The sequence below is a fragment of the Oryctolagus cuniculus genome, chromosome 13 (genome assembly GCF_964237555.1).
Source record: "Oryctolagus cuniculus chromosome 13, mOryCun1.1, whole genome shotgun sequence".
Taxonomy (NCBI): Eukaryota; Metazoa; Chordata; class Mammalia; order Lagomorpha; family Leporidae; genus Oryctolagus; species Oryctolagus cuniculus.
Genome location: NC_091444.1, coordinates 64,396,333 through 64,420,848, shown reverse-complemented (window position 1 = coordinate 64,420,848; position 24,516 = coordinate 64,396,333). Strand labels below are relative to the sequence as shown.

The 24,516-nt window shown below is 42.7% G+C and overlaps 1 protein-coding gene across 2 annotated transcripts in view; it reads left to right on the top strand.

The window, feature by feature from the left end:
- Positions 1 to 1,705: 1,705 nt before the first annotated feature.
- Positions 1,706 to 24,516, top strand: part of ADSS2 (adenylosuccinate synthase 2) — a 43,222-nt gene continuing 20,411 nt past the window's right edge. The window contains exons 1-4 of one of the 2 annotated variants that reach the window (XM_070055619.1): positions 1,706 to 2,028; positions 17,274 to 17,376; positions 18,814 to 18,882; positions 21,472 to 21,522. In XM_070055619.1, coding sequence (XP_069911720.1) covers positions 1,846 to 2,028; positions 17,274 to 17,376; positions 18,814 to 18,882; positions 21,472 to 21,522 — 406 coding nt within the window. In that variant the 5' untranslated portion in view covers positions 1,706 to 1,845. Of the gene's footprint in view, positions 2,029 to 17,273; positions 17,377 to 18,813; positions 18,883 to 21,471; positions 21,523 to 22,371; positions 22,397 to 24,516 lie in introns of those variants that run through there. The other variant, XM_070055620.1, reaches the window with a different exon arrangement.

Genomic DNA, 24,516 nt, shown 5'->3' with positions numbered 1-24,516 from the left:
TATTCAGTAAGGGACTGGGCTCTGGGCTCTGTCTAGGTACCAATTCACAGCCCACTGCATCAAGTTACCTAGCTTTTATTAAAATGTTTTGTAATGTTTATTTTTATGTACTTCAAAGGCAGAATGAGAGAGAGAGAGAGAGACAGAAAGAGAGAGAGAGAGAAAGAAGTATCTTTCATCTACCCATATACTTCCCAAATGATCATAACAGTGAGAGCTGGGCCAGGCCAAACGTAGGAGGCAGGAACTCTCTCTGGGTCTCCCACGTGGGTGGGCAGGGGATCAAGCTCTGGAAGCATCATCTGCTACCTCTCAGGATACATTAGTAGGAAGCTGGATTGGAAGAACAACAGCTGGGACTCCAACTGGCACTCTAATGTGGGATATAGGTGTCCCAAGAAGTTGCTTAACCAGCTGTGCAACAGCTCCATTTTTTAATTAAAAACACATTGACTTGAAAACAAAACAAAACAAAAATTATTTATTTGGAAAGTTGAAAGGGAGGGAGGCAGGGGGAGGAGAGAGAGAGAGAGAGAGAGAGAGAGAATTTCCTCTAGTGGTTTATTCCTCAAATACCTACAATATCTGGGGCTGCAGCAGGCTGAAACCAGCACCCTGGCACTCAACGCAGGTCTGTCACATGGGCGCTAGCACAAGCACCTGCACCATCACTTGCTGCCTTCCAGGAACCACGTTAGCAGTGAGGCGGGCTGGGAAGCTAAGCCAGGCACTCAGATATGGAATGTGGGCATCGCAAACAGCATCTTTACTGCTGCTCCAAATGCCTACCTAGCGACCTCGCTTTCATCCTGCAAAATAAGGATAAGATAGTATCACCTACCGTATCTGCAAGGTTGTGAGGAATTCAGAATTTCATCATAGTACAGGAGCACTTGAAGAAGCTCGTGGAAAATGTGTTATGAAAAAACTATGCAAGGATTTCAAAATTTTTTGCGCCATCATAAACTAGCGCTTTACCTCCATTTTTCTATGACCTTACTGGTGTACTCTCATCTGTACATAATTAACAGATAATTCCTTCCTCTCGGAGCCTGAGCCTTTATCACTAACGTGTAGCATAAGAAGGGTAAGGGCTCTACTTGATCTCTAGATTTCCTGAGCTAATATCCTGTGCCTTACTTTTGAGTTTGCCCTTTTTGACCTGTGCCTCCATCTCTGCTCTTACTGTGGAATTTTACTTTCCATCCCTGAAGGTACACGTTCTCATTTCTTGTTTGCATTTTAAAATCGCACCTTTTTCATTCTATGTACAGTATCTCAGCCCTTAATAGAAATCAATCTTTTAAAACAAAAACGAACGTTTCCAGAGACGGAAACCGGCAGATGGCAGACACCGGGACACCGGGGCACGGGACTACGGCGCCGCAGCCCAGAGCGCTGCATGCCGGGAGCTGTAGTCCGACGCACCTCCGCGCCTCTGAAGTTTGAAAGCGGGAGGACGGGGGAGTGGGCGGGGCGTTGGAGGTGAAGCGCGACTGAAGCCCCGCCCCTGCCCCTTCCGCTCGCGGGGTCCGCGCTGGAGTGGCGCGCCTGGCCGCGGAAGGGGCGCGGCCTCGGCCCCGGGGTGGCGGGCTTGTTGTGCGGGTGGTGCTGCCGAGGTTGGCCTGCGCGGGGCAGTCGTGGTCGCCCCGTGAGCGGGCCGCGGCGGAGAGCGGGGCGGGGCCTGGCTGGAGGGTGGCGGCCCGGCGGGGCGGGGGCGGGGGCGGGGCCGGCCTCTGGCTCCTTCTTCCTCCGCATGTGGCTGGCGGCCGCAGAGCGGTTTAGTTCGCGCACTCCTCGTTGGCCGCGTCCCCTTCGGGCTGTCCTCGCCGCCTCAGCGGAGCCATGGCGTTCGCCGAGACCAACCCGGCAGCATCCTCCCTGCCCAACGGCGACTGCGGCCGGCCCAGGGCGCAGCCGGGAGGCAATCGGGTGACGGTGGTGCTCGGCGCGCAGTGGGGTGACGAAGGCAAAGGGAAGGTGGTGGATCTGCTGGCGCAGGACGCCGACATCGTGTGCCGCTGCCAGGTAAGGCGGCGCGGCTCTGACCGCGAAGCCGGGCCCGGGAGCCGCGGCTTCCTGGCCGCTGGGCTTCTGGTGCCCGGGAACTCGGGCCCAGAACCCAGATCTGCCGGCCAAAAAGGAGGTGTCACCTTGAGGTTCTCTGCTCTTGCTGTGAGCTGCGGCGACAAGCAGAAATGGCGGGAGGTCAGGGACCCCCCCCCCCCCCAACCTGGAGTCTCGGGTGAAGCTCTGGGTGGCTCTGGAGGACAATGCGGCTGACGGGGGATCTTCGATAGACGCGCGGTGCCTGGGAGTTGCAGATTTCGGTGTGGGGACCGGTGCCCGGTTCGGAGACTGGGGCCGGGCGCGGGGTGGGATGCGGTCGGAGTTTGAGGAGCTACCGCCCGAGGCCTGCTCCCGACTCCGGGCGGGGACGGGGCGGGAACCAGGCGCGGCCGCAGAACCTGCCCATCACCCACCCATCCAGGGCGGCCAAGTGGGAGTGGATTTTTTCCAAAATGCCCTGAAATCCAGACTCACCGTTGCCCCACCTGCAGGCCCCGGCAGTGCCGAGTGCTGCCTTCTCAGGTCTACTTTGTTGACATCAGAACCCACCTTCTGGGCTTTGGACTGTTAAAGGGCCCTGTGGGGTTTTGTTTACGTTTGCAGGAGAGATTCTTTACTCTGTGTTCCCAGAAGAAGGGAATCCCCGCTCTGTTACAAAGTGAGGCAAGGAAATACATGGATGTCACATCGGGCATTTGGAACTGTTTACAGTGTCACAGTCACATCGAAAGTTCCCTTCAGGGAAACCGAGTGGTAATGCACTTCCTACCGGGAGACACGTGGTTTTCAGCGTTAAGTTTTCTTCCTATTTGTCGTTCCTCTTGAAGCAGCCTGGTGGCTAGACCTTTGGAAAGGCCCTCAGTTAACCAGCCCCAATTTCAAAATCAGAAATCGATGAGAAATCCTTTTCTGAAACCAAATGTAATCTTTGGAATTAACTATAGCCTTTGTAGGTTGCACTCGTTTTTCTTGTAGAATATTCCTGGCACACTAGGAGGAGATGGTGCTGCAGGTGAGGAAACAAGTCCGGAGGGCGGCGGGATGGGAACCTTTACCTGGAATCGAACACCATTTGAACGTGCAGAAACAAGCAAGTCACAGAGTGTGCAAAGCGAAACAGAAGCAAGCTCTGCCTCCCCCAACTTGATTGTCCTGCTTGTAGAAATCTCCTCTGCAGGTTTCCTGGCTAGGATGGCTGTTGCACCGAGTGGATAAGCCTCCCTCCCTTTCAGCCTTGTTTCCTCTGCCCCTCTGGCAACACACTTGTTCTACCTCCACACTTGGGCACCCCCAGAGGTGTTGCCCTGAATTCCTGCCATGCTGCTGCCCCTTTTGTCTTCAAATCAGATCTGACCATGCTGTGGTGAAAGACTTATTCAGAGGAACCTGAGGTCTCTTTGTTTCCTCTCTGTCATCTCCTTCACCTAGATGGTAGCATTCATGTAGGGCTCAGTTAAGGGCTCTAAGGTTTGGGGAAATGTAACCACTGTAGCATTTATTCTAAAAGAATTAGGAGGGCCGGCACTGTGGTGCAGCAGGCAGAGTTGCTGCCTGCATCAACGCGGTCCCATATGGGCACCAGTTTGAGTCTTGGCTGCTCCTCTTCCCATCCAGCTCTCTGCTAATGGGCCTAGGAAAGCAGTAGAAGATGGCCCAAGTGTTTGGGCTCCTGCACCCACATGGGAAACCCAGATGAAGCCCCTAGTTCCTGGCTTCAGCCTGGCTCAGCACTGGGGTTACAGCTTCTAAGGAGAGAACCAGCAGATGGAAAATCTCTCTCTCTCTCTCTCTCTCTCTCTCTCTGTGTGTGTGTGTATGTGTCTTCCTACCTTTCTGTAACTCCGCCTTTCAAAATAAATAATTTAAAAAAAAGATTCAATTCCTTTGAAAACTACAAGAATTAGTTTGTAGTTTGGAGAAGGTGTCTATTATCAAAGTAGTGTTGAGGAGTTACAGACCACGCTATTCTGATGCCCCGGGAAGACTGATTAACTGAGAAGGAACCAAGTTTAGCGTTACTATGCTAGCTAATGGCCAGGTGTTGGCCGTAGTGCATGAGATGCTGTGTGGGACGTCAGAGTGCCTGGGTTCCAGTCCTAACACGACTCCAGGTTACAGCTGCTTGCTAATGAACATCTTGTGGGTGCCAGGTGATTCAAATAGTTGAGTCACTGCCGCCATGTGAAAGACCTGGGTTGAGTTTCTGGCTTTCAGCTTGAACCTGGCCCAGCCTTGGCTGTTGCAGGCTATTGTGCATACCTGTGGATGGGAGATCTCTCTTTGTTTCTGTGTCTCTCTGCCTTTCAAATAAGTAAGAATAAAATAAAATGTTATCTAACAGTGGAGAAAAAAATGATCAGACTTGGTAGTAAACTTTGCTCACCTTCAAACTTTTGATTTAATTATTTCCTTATATTATCTTTATATTATTGCAGTGCTTTTTTACAAAAAAAGATTTATTTTATGTATTTGAAAAGCAGAGTTACGAAGAGAGAGGAGAGACAGATCATCTATCCACTGGTTCACTCCCCAAATGGCCACAATGACCAGGGCTGGGCAAAGCTGAAGCCAGCAGCCAGGAGATTCATCTGGGTCTCTCCAGGGACCCAAGCTCTTGGGCCATCTTCTGCTGTTTTCCCAGGGGCATTAGCAGGGAGCTGGATCTGAAGTGGAGTAGCCGGGACTCGAACCTGGGTCTATATGGGATGCTGGTGCTGCAGGCCATGGCTTAACCTGCTGTGCAGTGCTTTGTAAAAATTATGTTTATTTTTATTTGAAAGGCAGAGAGAGAGAGAGCGAGAGAGCTTCCACCTGCTGATTCACTTCCCAGATGCCCACAACAACTGCGGCTGGGTTAGTCCAAAGACAGGAGCTAGGAACTCTGTCCAGGTCTCCCACATGGGTAACACAAGCAAGTACCTGAGCCATTGTCTGCTGCCTCCCAGTGTGTATAATAGCAGGAAGCTGGATCTGAAGCAGAGTCAGGATTGGATCGCAGGCACATTGCTATGGGATGTGGGTGCCCTGAGGGGCAGCTTAACTTGTATCCTAACACTCAGCCCCTATAGTGCCTGATACATGTTCATGATTAGGATTCTTGTTACTCTTATTAGCAACAAATAATTAAGTAACATATATTTAAGCATAAAGGTTACTTCAAAAGTTTATGGCATTTGCTTAATGAAATTCTTCTAGGTTACAAAATTGAAGAATACAGATTGTTCAAATTCTTTGTGAAGGTAGATAGCTGAGGAAAGTCAATGTTGGGCAAGATAGTTTGAGCTTGGGTTGCTTTGATGTTTCAAGTTTTGCATATTACTGAAAATATATCTTTTGATAGGGTTATATACCATAAACTCAAGTTTCTACAGCATTGTTTCTCCAGAAGTGGTATACATATTATGTATTAATGTATCCATGTTTCAACAGTGGAATCATAAAATAATTTTTTTTCCAATATAAAGTCTAGTTATAAAAAGAAAAACGGGGGATGGCCCTGTTGTGTGGCCTCTGACATCCCATATGGGTGCCAGTTTGTGTCCGAGCTACACCCCTTCCAATCCAACTCTCTGCTATGGCCCGGGATAGCAGAAGATGGCCCAAGTCCTTGGGACCCTGCACCCTTGTGGGTGGCCCAAAAGAAGCTCCTGGCTCCTGGCTTCAGATTGGCCCAGCTCTGGCTGTTGTGGCCATTTGGGGAGTGAACCAGTGGATGGAAGACCTCTCTGTCTCTCCCTCCCTCTGTCCCTCTCTCTCTTTCTCTCTGTAACTCTGTCTCTCAAATAAATAATAAATCTTTAAAAATGGTACTGCATTTAACTATGTGTTCTTGTTATAAACTCTGTATTCTAATATGTAAGATGCCTTTCTGGATGCAAAGAATAGATGCAAAGCTAATGACATTTTCATCATTCTAGCACTTAGGCCTATGTCCTTCAGAGTCAGGATTTATGAAGGGTTGTTCATCACTTGGTAGGTACCCCAGATCCATAAATAGGTGTGCAGGACTTGGATCAAAGGACAAATACTGATGGGTTAATTTTAAATCAATGTATCTTTTAAGAAAAAGGGAAGAGGTTAGTATAGGACCAACTCCAGATATAGATCATTTATCCCAGAAGCACATATTGAGTATCTACAGGAAACTACTGAAGTTCAAAAGCTGAACAGGGCAGTGTTTATGCCCACGGGGAGCTCATAGTCTCCTGGACAACTGCTAACTGCTGTAAACAAGTATGGCCAGGGTGGGGATGGAGGAGGGCACTTCTCACCAGGTTAAAGTCTAGGAACAGGAAGGCCCCTTTCTGGCAGCACAAAAGTAGTTTTGTTAGGAAGCTGATGAGTGTTTGTTTTTCCCCTCAGGTACTCTCAAAGTAAAATACTATGCTTTGCTTCTTATATTTTGTTGAATAGAAACTAAATAGACATTTGAATGATGGCAATTTGTACCAGGACTTAAACAGGGGCCTGTTTTATGTTCTTGGAGAAGGAGAGCTTGATGATCTTGGTTATAAAGGATAGGCATAAGATTGCCTAGAACAATATTGCCTTTTGTTTGTTTTTTCCAGGATATTAAAGTCAACATAAGGAGAAAATTTTAGCTAAAATCAATGTTAAAGGAATGTCCATCCTATTTCTTGCTATATATAAAAGCTTGCCATAAAACTGAACACATGAAAGCATGTTACTAATATGTAGCTAGATGCTGGATCTACTGAAGGCTCTGAAGCCCTGTAGTAAGTGATAAGGAGGTGTAAAAGACCTATCAGCAGCAAACTGAGCCTTTCTTCTTGAGACAGAAAAGGTGAAAGAAAGGAATTAACTTTAGTATTAGTTAAGGTTCTGAATTTGTACAGCTGAAATTACCTTCCCAACCACTTCTCATAATGTGCAGATGGTCGAGAATTAACATTTAAGATACACCATCCTGCCAGGTTTTTAGTGATTGTTATTCAGTGTTTCCTGATTGTCAGGGTAGCTTATATAGTTTATAGTAGCCCCCTGAATACATAGTATTTGCCACTTTTTGAGGCACTTGGTTAAATCTTGTTCTCATTGATTATTGTGCTTTTCCTACTAGAATGTAAATTTTCTCAAAGCATGCTTGTTCCCTTTTTAGGTTTTCTTCCTTGGCAAATGCTTGTTGGGTGGCTAGATTATCTCTAGAAATTTCTTTGAAATCAGTATTTTAATCCTTTCCTGTGAATTATCTTCACATCTCTCTGGACAAGTTAAGTGACTGTTGGTATAAATTTAAGGAGGCGTGGTCACCTTGTATTAGCATGTTACTTAGTGTTTTCACTAGTATTTGTTTTACATTGTGTCTTGTGTCCACAGGCTTTAGTTGATCTTATATATCTCTTCTATCTATGAGAAAGTAGGTGATACCTTGTATCTCTTTCATGTATCCCCTTGGCATATTTTTTTGAATACCATAAATTTTAGTAAACAGTTTTTCTCTGCTGAGGATAATAGATTTCAGAGTTTGGTCACTCAGTGAGGATGCCCCAAATTATTCACACTTAAGTTTATTGTATTATCTATGCGATAAACCATCATTTATTTTTGAGGCATGAATTTTTAAATTATCTGAGAGCATCGCAGTGGCATCTGATCCAAATTTTGTTTTGTTTTTATTGGGAAAGAGTGGGTTCATTGGGTATTTTCTAGTATTTCTATGAAATACTGTTGCCTAGAACAAATCTGCAGTTGATCAGTAAATTGATCTGTACTTCATAGCTGACTTACCATTACTGGATACAGATCCTGCTATATTATCTCTTGAGGACTATGTCAGATTTTTAATGCCAGATTAGTGTGGATGAGTCACATACTGAAAAGTGAGGATTGGTAATTATTAGAATACTTTTCCCAGTAGAAAAGGGGACATTGAAGTATTTACTGCCTAGTAAAATGAGGAAAAGAACAGTAAATTTAAGGATGTTCCCATGGTTACTGTAGTTTTAGGTAGGAGGGGTTTTTCACCTTCATCAATCCAGCCTTTAAATATATTTAATTCAATTAAACATGATTCTTTTTTTTTTTTAAAAAGTACCTTTAAATTTCTAAAAATGGGATTTTTTTTGTATCAGTCTATAAAAATCTTTTTTAAAAGCAAAGATTGTATTAATGTTAAAAAACTGTCTTTTGACTTGATCTGTAGTTCAAGAAGTGCGTAACATCATTGGTTTATATACTTTTTATGTTGTGTTGCATATCTCATTCTCCCATATATAACTTTGGTTTAGTGAAAGTTTGATCCTTGGAGTCTTCTTAATTAGGAACCCAAGATCCTTCAAGGCAATGCCCCTTTCCACTTTCATTGTACGAAGTTGTTTCATAATGACCATTTAAAATTCAGGGTACCCAAGGTTTTCATCTTTTGTGACACTTATTTGCGTATGAAACTGAAGGTAACCATAAGGTAAGGTAAAGCAGGTGTGTTTCAGCCTTTAAAAGGCAGCTGAGCAGTGCACCAGGATGTCTTTGCTAAAAAGAAATTTAGATACCCAGTATATGTTTGCTATCTGGTGTGTCTGGTTACTGCTGAACAGCTTAATTCAATCGACCTGCTGGTAGTAACTTAACCTGCTCTACTTTGGAATCATTAAGTTAATTGCTGCTATATGTATGTTTTCTTAGAAGAACAGCCCTCTTTGTTTATAAGTACCTGGTTGCTGTGTGGTCACAAGTGCCTTAGTTTTGGTGAATAGGGACATGTTTATCTGGAAAGGGGCTATATGGGTCTTAACCATCTTTACCAAGAAAGCAACACAGGAAATTGGCATTGACTGAAAAGATTGTTAAGTTTTTAAGAAGCTTGACAACTCTAGACAAGAAACAGCAACCCATTTTAGGTTGAGGAATTAGTTCAAGGGCGAGGCAGTGCTGTTCTCTGCTGTAATCCATGGCGGTAATCCCAACTTCCTGATTGATGTTCGTTTTGAGCTTGATGATGACACTGTTCATTACAGTGCAGTACTCAGAGCAAAAAAGAAAAAGAGGAAGTCACAGACCATTTTAGAGGCCTCATTAAGTGGCCTGAGAAATGCCTTTGGGCTATGTGCTTGAAATTACTGGCCGTTAACACTTGGGCCTCTACTGTTGCAGGAAAAGAGACACCATTGTTTCATGTTATGGTGCTGTCAAGAGGTCATTCTCTGTGTTCATCTACACTAGTGCAGCAGAAAGAAAACACTTGGAGTGAAGAGGAGAGTGGTTTGGGAAGGAGAAGGCCAAATAGCCAACCAAGTTACGATTTAAGAATCACTTTGGCAGGGCCTGTGTTGTGGTGTAGCAGGTAAAGCCATCACCTGTGATGCTGGCATCCCATATGATTGCCATTGCATGTTCTGGTTGCTCCACTTCTGATACAGCTCCCTGCTAATGGCCTGGGAAAGTGGAGGAAGATGACCCAAGTTCTTGGGCCACTGCCACCCACATGGGAGGCCCAGATGAAGCTCCTGCCTCCTGGCTTCAGCCTGACCCAGCACTGGCTATTGTGGCCATCTGGGAATGAACCAGTGGATGGAAGAGCTCTTTCTCTGTGTCTCTTGATCTCCCTCTGTCTCTGTAACTCTGACTTCCAGGTAAATAAATAAATCTTAAAAAAAAAAAAGGATCACTTTGAAAGATTAATGTCATTTTGTTTTAAACTTTTTTTAAAACATCCTATCGCCTTTTGAAGCTTCTTAGTTAGAAACGTACATATATTATCATTTCCTGATCTGAAATTAACATTGTTTGTTTTTATGGTACATGATGTGAACTCAGACACCCAGGTGTATACATTGTATTCTTTTTTTTTCTTTTTATTTATTTTTTATTTTTTTGACAGGCAGAGTAGACAGTGAGAGAGAGAGACAGAGAGAAAGGTCTTCCTTTGCCGTTGGTTCACCCTCCAATGGCCGCCGCGGCCGCGCACCGCTCTGATCCGATGGCAGGAGCCAGGTGCTTTTCCTGGTCTCCCATGGGGTGCAGGGCCCAAGGACTTGGGCCATCCTCCACTGCACTCCCTGGCCACAGCAGAGAGCTGGCCTGGAAGAGGGGCAACCGGGACAGAATCCGGCGCCCCGACAGGGACTAGAACCTGGTGTGCCGGCGCCGCAGGCGGAGGATTAGCCTATTGAGCTGTGGTGCCGGCCACATTGTGTTCTGTAATGAGTTTGTTTTGGTGATTGTATGAACTCTTCACACTTTGGGGGAAAAATGTTTTTTTTTTTTTTTTTAACATTTAATTAATTTCTTTGAAAGGCAGAATTTACAGAGAGAGAGGGAGAGGCAGAGAGAGAAAGCTGGTTCTCTCCCTAAATGGCGTCAACTGCTGGAGCTGGGCTGGTCCAAAGCCAGAAGCCAGGAACTTCTTCCAAATTTCCTACATGGGTGGCAGGGGTACAGATACTTGGGCCATCTTCTGCTGCTTTCCCAGACACATTAGCAAGGAGCTGCATTGGAAGCAGTGCAGCCATGATACTAACTCCCATTAGGGATGCTGGCACTGCAGGCAGCAGCTTTACCTGCTATGCCGCAGTGCCAGCCCTAAGGAATGATGTTAAGCAAACTGAGGATTGATTTGCAATAAGAGCATATTGGCCAGGGCTTAGGTAGCCGAAGACCAAAGCTGCTCCTGGTATCTCAACAGAAGAGCTGGCAGCTTTTCTTTTTAGGATGTTTCCATTAGGTGAAAGGGATCTCTCTCCAACCCTTGCTTTCTTCATACTTGCAACTTCCCAAGAGAGAGGAGCTGATTGATTTGTTCAGCCTGGATCCATCACTTGGGGGTGGGCAGAGGGGGACGATTACTTGATTTGCAAAGTAAGAGGGGCAGAGCATATAGAAGCTGTAACTGACCTGGAGTGAATTTCACATAGGAGAATACAGTATAAAGAAACATTTCTTCTGGGTCGTTATTATTGTAAATTGTTTTTCAGTAATCTAGTAACTGTAGGTCTCTAGTGCTTTTATGGAGGAAGAATGTTACATGATTTTGTTCTGCTTGTTTTAATTTCCATCGTAATGTTCCAGTGTGTTTTATAGCCTGATGATGGGATACATTTTTCCTGCTCATTAAGGAGCTTCCCTTCCCTTCCCTTCCCTTCCCTTCCCTTCCCTTCCCTTCCCTTCCCTTCCCTTCCCTTCCCTTCCCTTCCCTTCCCGACAGGCAGAGTAGACAGAGAGAGAGAGAGAGAGAAAGAAAGGTCTTCCTTTGCCGTTGGTTCACTCTCCAATGGCTGCTGTGGCTGGCGCACCGCGCTCATCCGAAGCCAGGAGCCAGGTGCTTCTCCTAGTCTCCAGTGCGGATGCAGGGCCCAAGCACTTGGGCCATCCTCCACTGCATCCCGGGCCACAGCAGAGAGCTGGCCTGGAAGAGGGGCAACCGGAACAGAATCCGGCGCCCCGACTGGGACTAGAACTCAGTGTGTCGGCGCCGCAGGCGGCAGATTAGCCTAATGAGCCACGGCGCCGGCCATACTTACTATTTTCTTTATAAGAATAGCAGTCAAAGAGAATTGGTAAAATATATACCGTACTAAGGCATGTTTTGTGACAGTGATGAGAGCTAATTGAATTTTCTTGCATATATTTATTCTACACATTAATACAGTTGCATTTATTCTTGGTATTTAAGAGCATTATATATGTTTTTGCTCAAAGAAGCTTGCCACGGTAACATGCAACTATTTTTGGACTCACATTGTTTCTTGGGAATTTTGGTGGAATATATTTCAAAATTAAAAGTATTGAAAAATGATGACATTGAGAATCATTAAGAAATATTTTTTGTTGATGCAATCATTTCAGAAACAATGTTAGCTATTCCACAGCTCTTTGCATAACTAATTACCTATATTCTTATTTTTTATTTAAATAATGTAGAACACACAGCTGTGGTAATTGAAAGTATCTGTTAGGGGCAGGCATTTGGAGCAGTAGTTATTATACTGCTGCTTATAACACCTGCATCCCACACCAGAGTACCTGGGTTTGAGTCCCAGCTCTGCTTCCAATCTACTTCCTGCTAATGCACACCCTGTGAGGCAGCAGGTGGTGGCTCACGTAATTGGGTTCCTGTCACCAACTTGGGCAGTTGTGGGTATTTGGGGAATGAGTAAGAGTGGAAGATCTTTCACTGTATGTCTTTTTCTCTCTGCCTTTCAAACAAAATTCAAATAAATAAATAAATAAATGCCACCTAAGTGACCTAAGTGATACTGGGATTCTAAGTGTTAGCAGTTTAGCAAAACAGTGAGATGTAGTTACATATAAATAAATACCAATGTGAGTGCATGACTGGTGCTACTTTTTTTCTTTGGATACTTATCAAAGTTCCTTTGGGGAAAATTGAGCAGGGGATAGTGTGTCTCTGTTAAAAGCAGAATAATAACAATAACAAAGTATCTCTCAACATTTAGTGCTCCCTGGGTCTCCCAAGTGGTACTTAAGAGAATCATTAAACATGATTAACCAAGCATGCCTTGCTGTGGCCCAGCCTGGCACACACTGTGTAGGGGTGCCCATATGGGAAACAGCTTCTTCTGCCCTTAAAAGTTCGTAGGTGGGAGAGTGGGGTGCTCGTATTTGAAACCTTCTCATTTTTGCTGTCTGCTAATAAAATGTGCCCTCTCTTTGGAGCAGTGTAAATCTGTGTTTAAGGACATTGCCTGAGCTTCCAGAATGACTTCTGTGTACTGTATTCCATATGATCTCTCAGTATTTTAGATCAGCATCCAAATAGGCACTTCAAATATGAAGCTGTGTCCATTGCATTCTGTGAAATACGACGGGATAGTAAAACTTAGTTTAGATGTAGATGACCTCATCCAGCAACTCCATGAGAGTGGCTCAGTCTCCACTCCAGCCCCTTTCGCACAGTGTTTCAAAATTAGAAGTTATAGCCCAGTTCCCCCACAGGGTACAAGGAACCAGATACAAGCACTGATCTCTTCTCCCCTGAATCCTTGATAGAATAATGTAGGGTTCTTCTGGTTATGTTAGTGTATGTGTAAAAATGATCTTACGCAAATTAGGACACTTACTTTGAAGTTTTACACCAAAAGATATAGAGGAGGTTGTTTTTTACATTAAAAAAAGATGGATTTTTTTTTAAAAAAATTTGTTTACTTATTTTGAAAGTCAGAGTTACAGACAAAGAGGGAGAGACAGAGAGATCTCCCATCCACTGATTGACTTCACAGATGCCTGCAATGGTCAGTGCTGGCCCAGGCTGAAGCCCGGAGCGAGGCGCTTCCTCCAGGTCTCCCATGTGGGCCATCTCCTCTACTTTACCAGACCATTAGCAGGAAGCTGGATCAGAAGTGGAACATTTGGGACAAGAACCAGTGCCCAGCTGGGATGCCAGCATCGAAAGCAATGGCTTTACCCACTATGTCACAACACCAGCTCCTAAATGATGGATTTTTTAAAAAAGATTTATTTATTTATTTGAAATTCAGAGTTACACAGAGAAAGGAGAGGCAGAGGGAGAGAGAAAGAGGTCTTCCATCTGCTGGTTCCCTCCTCAGTTGGCTGCAATGGCGGAGCCGTGCTGATCCGAAGCAGGAGCCAGGAGCTTCTTCCGGGTCTCCTATGTGGGTGCAGCGGCCAAAGACTTGGGCCATCTTACTGCTTTCCCAGGCCATAGCAGAAAACTGGATTGGAAGTGGAGCAGCCGGGTCTTGAACCGGCGCCCATATGGGATGCTGGCACTGCAGGTGGTGGTTGTACCTGCTATACCACAGCACTGGCCCCCTAAATCATAGATTTTTAAAGATTGTTTTTATTTAGATAATGATACACGCAGGATTGATTGTTTCAAAGTACCAATACTTTATAACAATTTAGTAAAAATTGTAACAAGTTAGAAATAATTATAGCTGGTGCTGTGGCTCAATAGGCTAATCCTCCGCCTTGCGGCGCCGGCACACCGGCTTCTAGTCCCAGTCGGGGTGCCAGATTCTGTCCTGGTTGCCCCTCTTACAGGCCAGCTCTCTACTGTGGCCCGGGAGTGCAGTGGAGGATGGCCCGAGTACTTGGGCCCTGCACCCCATGGGAGACCAGGAGAAGCACCTGACTCCTGCCATTGGATCAGTGCGGTGCGCTGGCCGTGGCGGCCATTGGAGGGTGAACCAATGGAAAAAGGAAGACCTTTCTCTCTGTCTCTCTCTCTCTCACTGTCCACTCTGCCTGTCAAAAAAAAAAAAAAAAAAAAAAAAAAAGGAAAAGAAAAAAAGAAATAATTAGAATTACAGCATTTTTCTGAGAACTCAAGAAATTTTGATGAGCTTCATAATCTTAAAAGATTGTGATGCAGTGGGTTAAGCATTGTCTGTGATGTCCGCGTCCTTTTTGAGTGTTGGTTTGGGTCTGGGCCTGCTCCACTTCTAATCCAGCTCCCTCCTAATGGCCTGGGAAAGCAGCAAAAAATGACTCAAGTATTTGGGCCCTTGCACCCATGTGGGAGACATGGATGGAGTTTCTGGCTCCTGCTTTTGGCCTGACTCAGTTGTGGCCATTTAGGGAGTGAACCAGCAGATGGAAGACCTCTCTCTCCCTGCTCTTTCTCTGTAACTCTGCCTTTCAAATAAATAAATCTTTTTGTTTTTATTTAAGATTTATTTATTTATTTAAAAGGCAGCATTACAGAGAGCAGAGAGGGAGAGGTTTTTTCCACCCACTGGTTCACTCCCCAGATGGCTGCAACAGCCGGAGCTGTGGTGCTGATATGAAACCAGGAGCCCTGCTTCCTCCGGGTCTCCCATGTTGGTGCAGGAGCCCTAGGACTTGGGCCATCATCTACCGCTCTTCCAGGCCATATAGCAGAGTATTGGATCGGAAGTGGAGCAGCCGGGTCTCGAACCAGCACCCATATCGTATGCCGGCACTGCCTGCAGCAGCTTTACCTGCTACACCACAGTGCCAGCCCCAGAAAATCTTTTTTTTCTTTAAACATTTTTCCTGAAAGTTTGAGAGATAGTTCCTAAGTTACAAAAATAATTGTGATAAAAGGGCTAGTATAGGCACAAAAAGAAAGAGAAACTAAAATATAATTAAGATTTGTTTTCTTATTTTAAAAATGCTAAGTTAAAATAAGTCTTTTTTGTTGTGTAATATATGTTTTATGAGTCTGTCAGAGTTGGTGATAAAGTTGTACAAGTGTGAAATAAAAAAGATTCTTCCATCTGCTTGTTAAAAGATGTATGGCAACAGTGTTAATGGCAAAAAATTGGAAACAACCCAAATGCTTCTCACTATGGGACCACTTTAATAAATTAATAAATGCGTACATCCAAAGGAATACAATACATCTATTAAAAGAATGAGTGTATGTTTTTATATGCATAAGTTACTTCAGAAAGGATAGCAAGAACTTGTGGTAACTGGTTGCCCTGTAGCAAGAGTGAGAATGACTTGACAGTTTTACTGTGCATGTCTCTGGGCCCTTTGCAGTCTGTGTCGTGTGCCGGAATTTCCTATTAAAAAACAAATAGTAAAAAAAAATTTCACCTGTTTCCTTGCTGCTTTCAGATGAAGCTAGTGTTGCCTCTGTCTTCCTTTGTTTTGCTACACACATCTGTTATCTTTTAGACTACAGACTGCTATTGTTAAAGTTTTTTTTTTTAAGTACATACATTAGTCTTCAAACATTGCAAAACATGGTAGACCCAGGCCTTTGCTTTTTGAAGTTTTTTTTAAGCAGGAACTGTTTGTTCTAGCACATTTGTGAACTCATGATTGTGATGACTTGGTAAAAACATTATTCAAACATTCATTGTCAAATTCCTTGTGATTGTGAAACTAGTCATTCTTAAAGTTTTTAAATGTTGCAAATATATTCCTAGCTTGTTTACTTTTAAAAGTTTAATAATGTGTAGAAATTTGCAAATATGTAATAATTGGTTGAATGCATTTTTCCCATGCTTCCTAAACTTAGAAATTAGGAAAATTATCTAGTCACTTATATTCCATTCTTTTATATCTAATTTTTAAAAAATTCTTTATTTCTTTATTTGGAAGGCTGAGTGATAGAAGTAGAATTAGAAGTAGAGGGAGAGACAGAGAGATCTTCAATCTGCTGATTCACTTCTCAAGTGCCCACAACTGCTGGGGGTTGGACAGGCTAAAGTCGGGAGACAAGAACTCCATTGAGATCTCCTACCTGGGTGGCAGGGGCCAAACTACTTGGGCCATCATTTGATTTTTATACTTTGACTTCACATTTTACTTTGTATTTACCGTGTAGGAAAAGCTTCATAAGTAAAAATTCCACTGTTGGTTTAGCATATGATTTTCAGTGTTAGGGTTTTCCAGCATACTTTATCCAAACAAGAGCAGATTCTAGGGAATCCATCACTAACCAAACTCACAAGATTGAATTATAAAGTCTCGTGATAACCAGTATTTTGAGGAAATTTTTTGGGTTACCTAATTGTTGAGTTCCAATAAAGATACAGATAACAAATCACAGAGTTATTTGACACACTTTTAGTACAATGGAAATTCTAAGATTATTTATATTGAATTACAGTGACTGGATAGATTGTTCTTTTCTGTCATAGAGATTTTTCTTGTTATTTGATAGATAAGAGAGAAAGAGCTCCCACCTGCTAGTTTACTCCCCAAATGCCCACAGCAGCTGGGGCTGGGCTGAGGAACTCACCTTGGGCCTCCCACATGAATGGTAGGAACCAGTTATTCGAGCCCTGGTCACTGCCTCCCAGGGTGTGCATTAGCAGGAAGCTGCAGTCAGCAAGCAGCCCCAGACACTCTACTGTGGGATGCGGGCGTACTAATTGGTATCTAAGTGCTAGGCCAAATGCCCACCCCAGATATTTTTGAGGGGGAGATAGTTAAAATATTAATTCATTAGATTGCTATACATACTACATAGTGCCAAAGACAAAGAAACTAACTGCTCTCTGTGCTTTTATTCTTTTTTTTTTTTTTCTATTTTAAAAAGGGATCTGATGTTCTGTCCTGTTCTCCAATTTTCAGATTCTTTCAGGTTAATCACTCAAGGTTACCACAGCAGGGAAAGGAGGAAGCCAGCCAAATTATTTAAAGTCTTTACAAAGAATCAGTATACATGGCAAATATCTTTAAATTATATTGTGATTTTATCAGGAAAGCATTAATTTACTTTGGATGGAGATACGTTACTGTAATATTTGTTGTCTGGCTCAATTTTTCCCCATCTTGTATTTCAGGGAGGAAATAATGCGGGCCATACAGTTGTTGTAGATTCTGTGGAATATGATTTTCATCTTTTACCCAGTGGCATAATTAACCCAAACGTTACTGCCTTCATTGGTAAGTACTGTTAACTGTTGGGATCTGCCCTGCCCCATGATAATGACATTAATTTTTCATCATCAAAACTGATTTCTTCTCTTACTAACCTAATGGTTCATTGATTCCTTATTAATTTCGACCATGGTAGCTTCTGGAATAGACCTAATGGATTATTTGTAAGTCTTTCAGATGTTTTAGTAGTAATCCTTTTTATAGAATAATTACTAGGAAATTAGGTTGTAAAAACTGTTACACAAAATGTTCAGTGAAGTATGTCTTTCCCTCACTTTCCTCTAGGAAATAATTACTTTGTGATCATTGACAATATATATATATATATATATATATATAATTAGATCATCAAATCAGCTTTCTAAATAATTTTAACTGACTCACAGAAATATAAGAGGCTTGTGGACTGATTCTTAATCCTTAAAATATGTGATATAATTAATATTTTTATTCTACTTTTTAAAGATGCTAGTTTCAACCTACTAAGTTGATTTTGTGACCACTAGTAGGGTGTGATTCCCCAAAACAAATCTGCTGTGACCAGGTTCAATTTGCCTGAGAACTGTAAAACTAGTTTCTTTCATAACATGTTTCACTAAACTTCAGAACAGTTTCAGATTATGCTGCATGTAATTTTGTGTTCTATAGTCTATGTATTATATTATATATTTGAATTATATAAGGACTTCAAAAAGTTCATGAGAAATGGAATTAAAAGATAAGTTTATTTCGGTGTAAAAATTTTTTGAAATCCATGCATATGAGGGGTCTTCAAAAACTTTCTGAAACTACATATTATTGAAAAATCATGCATGTATTTCAAAATTTTTAATACCAAAACAAACTTATCTTTTATTTCTATTTTTCTATGAACTTTTGATGTACCCTCATACTGATGTTTAAAAATTGTAATCATTTCTGTGGGAACTGATAAACCAGAATGTCAACTATTGAAGTACTTCATTCTTCTATTCTCTTTCTTTAAAGATTTATTTATTTATTTGAAAGGCAGAGTTACAGAGAGGTAGAGGCAGAGAGAGAGAGAGAGAGAGAGAGAGAGAGTGAGAGAGTAAGAGGTCTTCTTCCATCTGCTGGTTCACTCCCCAAATGACCACAAGGGCTAGAGCTGAACTGATCCGAGGCCAGAAGCCAGGAGCTTTGTCCGGGTTTCCCATGTGGGTTCAGGGGCCCGTGCATTTGGGCCATCTTCTACTGCTATCCCAGGCCATAGCAGAGAATTAGATGGTATGTGGAGCAGCTGAGACTTGAACCGGCACCCATATGGGATGCCGGCACTGCAGGCAGAGGCTCAGCCTACTATACCACAGCACCAGACCGTTCACTCTTCTGTTCTAAAGGGTTACAATATATGCCTACATTTTAAGATCATTGTATATGTCTATTATGGATGTTTGAGGTTTGGATCTATTTATTTTCCCTTAGGAAATGGTGTAGTAATTCATCTACCAGGATTGTTTGAAGAGGCAGAGAAAAATGTCCAAAAAGGAAAAGGTATGAAAGAACGAGTCCATCTTGTAACTGGTTATGTTTTTTAAGATTTTATTATGACTAAGTTAACATTTTTTTTGTCTTGTACTTTAAAATCCTGGGTTATTGTAGGGTAAATTTTTAAATGTCTGTTACTAAGTTTTATTCCTTTTTTTTTTTTTTAAAGATTTATTTTTATTTATTTGAAAGACAGAATTACAGAGAGAGATAGAGACAGAGAAAGAGGTCTTCCATCTGCTGGTTCACACCCCAGATGGCCGCAACAACCAGAACTGCATCAATCCGGAGCCAGGAGTTTCTTCCAGGTCTCCCACATGAGTGCAGGGGCCCAAGAACTTGGGCCATCTTATACTGCCTTCCCAGGCCATAGCAGAGAGCTGGATTGGAAGAGGAGCAGCCGGGACTAGAACTGGCGCCCACGTGGGATGCCGGCGTTTCAGGCCAGAGCGTTAACCTGCTGCGCCACAGCACCGGCCCCTAAACTTGATCTTTTTTTAAAAAAAAAATATGTATATATTTATTTATTTGAAAGGCAAGCCGGCGCTGCGGCTCACTAGGCTAATTCTCTGCCTTGCAGCGCCGGCACACCGGGTTCTAGTCCTGGTAAGGGGCGCCGGATTCTGTCCTGGTTGCCCCTCTTCCAGGCCAGCTCTCTGCTGTGGCCAGGGAGTGCAGTGGAGGATGGCCCAGGTACTTGGGCCCTGCACCCGCATGGGAGACCAGAATAAGTACCTGGCTCCTGCCATTGGATCAGCGTGGTGCGCTGGCCGCAGCATGCCGGCCGCAGCAGCCATTGGAGGGTGAACCAATGGCAAAGGAAGACCTGTCTCTCTCTCTCACTGTCCACTCTGCCTGTCTAAAAAAAAAAAAAAAAAAAAGAAAGGCAGAGTTACGGAGAGGGAGAGGGAGAGTCAGAGAGAAAGATCTTCCATCTGCTGGTTCACTCCCTAAATGGTTGGAGCTGTGCCTATCTGAAGCCAGGAGCCAGGAACTTCATCCAGGTCTCCCATGGGGTGCAGGGGCCCAAGGACTTGGGCCATCCTCCACTGCTTTTCCAGGCCATAGCAGAGATCTGGATTGGAAGTGGAGCAGCCAAGACTCAAACTAGTGCCCATATGGGATGCCGGCACTGCAGGTGGTGGCTTTACTTGCTATGCCACAGCTCTGGCCCCCAAACTTTATCTTAAGGTAGCTAGAATTGTTGTCTGTTGGTGGCAGAACTCTAGGGTAGAGTTGCGTTGTGCTCTGCTTCCTGGAGGACCTGAACTCCCTAGTCCCTGTTTTCTACACGGGTGGACTTCACGCTCCCATGCTGCTCTCTGCTCTCCTTCATCGTCGAGTGATTTCACCCTACTCCCGTGTTCCTTCTGGTCTGACACTGCTGAATCCAGCTTGTTGAGTTTTTTTGTAATATCTTCTTTATCTAATATTCCTTAAAGTAATTTGAATACTTGTCAAAAAACCATAGATGGGAAGCTTAATAGACCCGGTACCTATTTTAGCCCATTATTGGGGTGATTCTCTTCCTTATCTACAAAGAACAAATTTTCAAGACACATTTTTGTATATTATCAAACTAGGAACTAATTTTTTTAAAAAAGATTTGTTTATTTGAAAGAGTTACAGAGAAGGAAAGGCAGGGTCAGTGAGGGAGGGAGGGAGGGAGGTGGAGAGAGAGAGAGAGAGAGAGAGAGAGAGAGAGAGAGAGAGAAACTTCCATCTGCTGGCTGACTCCTTCCCCAGATGGCCACAATGGCCAGGGCTGGACCAGACTGAAGCCAGGAGCCTGGAGTTTCATCCAGATCTTCCACTGCTTTCCCAGGCACATTGATAGGGAGCCGGACCAGAAATGGAGCAGCCAGGATTCTAACCAGTTCCCATATGAGAAGCCAGCGTTGTAGGCAGGGGCTTAACCCACTGTACCACAGTGGAGGGTTCAGACTAATTTTTAATATTCAGATACCATACTCATTTTGAAAACTCTGGGAACTTAGTGTTTGTCCTTGGAACCACATAGCCTAGTAAGATACGGTCCTTAAAGAAAAACATACCTGGATTTGTTTATTCAGTCAACTATTATTTCTTTTAATAGTTATTGGGAAATTCACAGTGCCCACTCTTAGGCTTTCATAGTTAGAGGGACAGATGCACATACTTTGGAATTAATGAAAAAAATTTATTATTTGGTTTCATGACACTTTTTGTAATAGCCTTTTGGGAAGGGGGTACCTATCTTAAAGTTAACTCCCTTCTTTTGAATTTCTCTCCTTGATACCTACCCCCTTCCCCTGTCCCCTGATCCTTGTGTCCAGCAAAAAATAAAATTTCCCTATCATCTGATTTTTGATTCCTGAAAGTGTTTTATGTTTAAATTTGGAGCTTTTTAGAGCAAAACACTGAGAAAGATAGAGTGTGAATGAGCTTGTATATAGAATAAATTACAGGTAAGAAAAGTCCTGTTAAACATGTTTCCTGTGCCAAAGATAACAAAATTGATTGTTTTAATCAAAAAAGGCATTATATTTCTAAAGAAATAGATTGTAAAAACTGTTACACAAAATGTTCAATTAAATGTTCCCCCCTTTCCCCTAGGTCTGGAAGGATGGGAAAAAAGGCTTATCATATCCGACAGAGCTCATATTGGTAAGCAGGACATGTTGTATTTATTCATAAGTATCTTTTATCAAAAATGTGTCAAAGGAGAGTATTTAATAACCAATTTTATCTTTTTAAAGATTTATTTTTTTGAAATACAGACTTACAGAGAGAGAGAGAGAGAGAGAGAGGGAGAGACAGGAAGAGAGAGATCTTCCATCCACTGGTTCACTCCCCAAATGGCTACAATGGCTGAGGCTGGTCCAGGCTAAAGCCAAAAGTCAGGAGCTTCATCCAGGTCTCCCCAATGGGGGACCATTTTCACTGCTTTCCCAGGCCTGTTAGCAGGGAGCTGGATCTGAAGTGGAGCAGTTGATATTCAACCTGGCACTCATACAGGATACCAGCATCACAGGTGGTAGCTCAATGTGCTGTGACACAATGCTGGCCCCCAATTTTGTCTTTTTTATTTAAATTGTGATAATTGGATTCCAAATGCATAAAAATAATTCTTGACTTTTTTTTCTGTTTTTGACAAGGGCTAGTCTGGAATGTACCTATTTCCAAAAACAGGATTAGCTAAGCAAATGGATAATACAAGCAGTGTTTCATGAAACATCTCTAATTTATATTTAAAAAGCCATATCAAAATGGAAAGTACATTTATTTGCACATACTGATATTCACATAAGAGTAAGCAAAGAGTTGGGCAAATCTTTAAAGTGGCTCTTTATGGCTAAAATGTAACCATTATTGTTTTTAAAATTCAGACTATCCTTTTTCTCTATTATTAGAGCAAACTGCCTTGTAAAATTAATTGAAGCCACCACTGATACATTTGGAATCTTCATCTGTATTTCTGAACCAATAGAACTGTTCATTAGCAGTGACTTCAATAAGAGACAATAACCAGGAAAGAGAAGTAAGATACTTCTATGAGTTTTTGATTGATCCAAACTCTTATATTTAAATATTTATGTGCTATAAGGCAATAGCTGCGCTGGTTTAGTGCTGACCACTGTTTAAAAGGCAACTGCATCAAGGTTTTTATAGCGTTTCTCAGCCGAGTGGAGAAATTAAATGATGGTGCCTCCAGACGGTAGCCACAGACTCAAATCTTATGTGTACTTCTTTGAAGTAGACTGTACTCAATTAATACAGGTTTGTTTGTTTAAATTATTGTGTATTTGAGAGACAGACGGAGAAAGAGCAAGCTCTCCCATCTGCTGATAAACTCCCCAAATGCCTTCAATGACCAGGCCAGGCCAAAACCAGGAAGCAAGAACTCAATCCAGGTTTCCCCTATGGGTGGCAGGGATCCAATGCACCATCACTGCTGCCTCCCAGGGTCCACAGGAAGCTTGAGCTGGGCCAGGCTTCAAATCCAGTTGCTCTATGTGGGACATGGGTGTGTTCATCTCTAAGCCAAATGCATGCCCCCAGCATACAGTTTTTTATGTGAGCATGTCCTCTTCATTACCTAGTTTTTCATGGACTTTTTAATCCATTACATCCAAAAAGTATAGTTTTTTAAAATTATGACTGCAAAAAATTTACATTGATATCTATTATTATCTTTGATGCTTTCTGAGTAGACTAGTTATACTTACATATAGGACTTTGATAGTTGTATGACAGATGAGACCTGTAGAATACTTCTGTTTTTCCCTAAAACAAAGGAAGACAGAGTTTTTATTGTACCTGACTGTATGTAAGTTATGATAATATAATCATCAAAGTTTTGTTTTGCTTTTTAGAAGCAGGAGGTTGTAAATCTGTTACCTTTGATGCTGACTTGATTTTAAAAACTTTTTTGGTTATCAGTTTGTCTTAGAACTTGTATTTTAAACATACCATCACTGTAGCGTATAGCGTATATGTAGAAAGCAATGTAGTGTTATTTATATTTTTTTCTCATGATCTCTTAGGTATATGAGAGAGAGTACTGTATTTTTTGAAGTGCTTTTGTAGTATTTTTGTCTGTTTATACCAATACTCATTAACCTTGTTTTTTAATTTTTTAAAACTTTATTTATTTGAGAAGTAGAGTCATAGAGAGCACCCATCTGCTAATTACGCTCCAAATGCCAGCATCAGCTGGGTGGACCAGCCAAAAGTTTAGAGTTGGGAACATCATCCATGTCTCCCATGTGTATGGCAGGGACCCAATCACCTGAGCCGTCACCACTGACTCCCAAGGTCTGCATTAGCAGGAAGCTGGGATCAGGAGCCAGAGATGAGAGTTGAACCCAGGCACTCCACTGTGCGATGTGGCTGTTCTTAACTACTAACTACTAGGCCAAATGTCAGCCCCAATCTTATTCTATTACTATAATACATCTCTTAACTTCTTTCTACTTTGTGGCCTTTATGTGTAGCCTTTTGGGATCTGTTGCCCTTTATCTGTGTGGATAAAGTTTGGCACTGTGTTAGATGGTGAAAACTACTGTCCATCTGCAGAAGCTTTCTAATGACCCTCTGTTGTCTACTCTGTGAAATTCAGCATCTTGATCAGCGTGCCTTAATTGAGCACACAGAATAGGGTGATACCTGATACTTGCCCTTTGAGTGACATTATTTCCTCAGCATATAATTAGTTAGGCTGTGTGTAGAGGTGAACACCTGTTATACTAGCCTGTTGGGAAGAACACAGGGTTAAAAGACGGATCTTTGTCCCTTTGACTGCACCTTCCTTCTTTATTGCAAGTGCTTTGAGTCCATCACCCTGGGGACAGAGCGGTGGTTAAGCAAATCACTTAACTACTTTAGACTGCCAAAAAAAGAAAGTAGTAATGCAAAAGGGTCAAAAGGTCCAGAATAACAGAAACGTAATGTGGCTTAAATCATAGCAAATGGGAACTACTATTAGGTGAACTGTGTGAGTTATATTTGCTTTATAACTTTATGTTTTGTTAGTAATTTTTCTCCCTATAAATGTGTGTCCTTACTGGAACATTCTGGATAGAAGAGGGCTAAGCTTTGAGAGGATAAGTTCAGATGCGAATTTAGATGGTTGGTGGTAATATGTTTAATAATAGATGT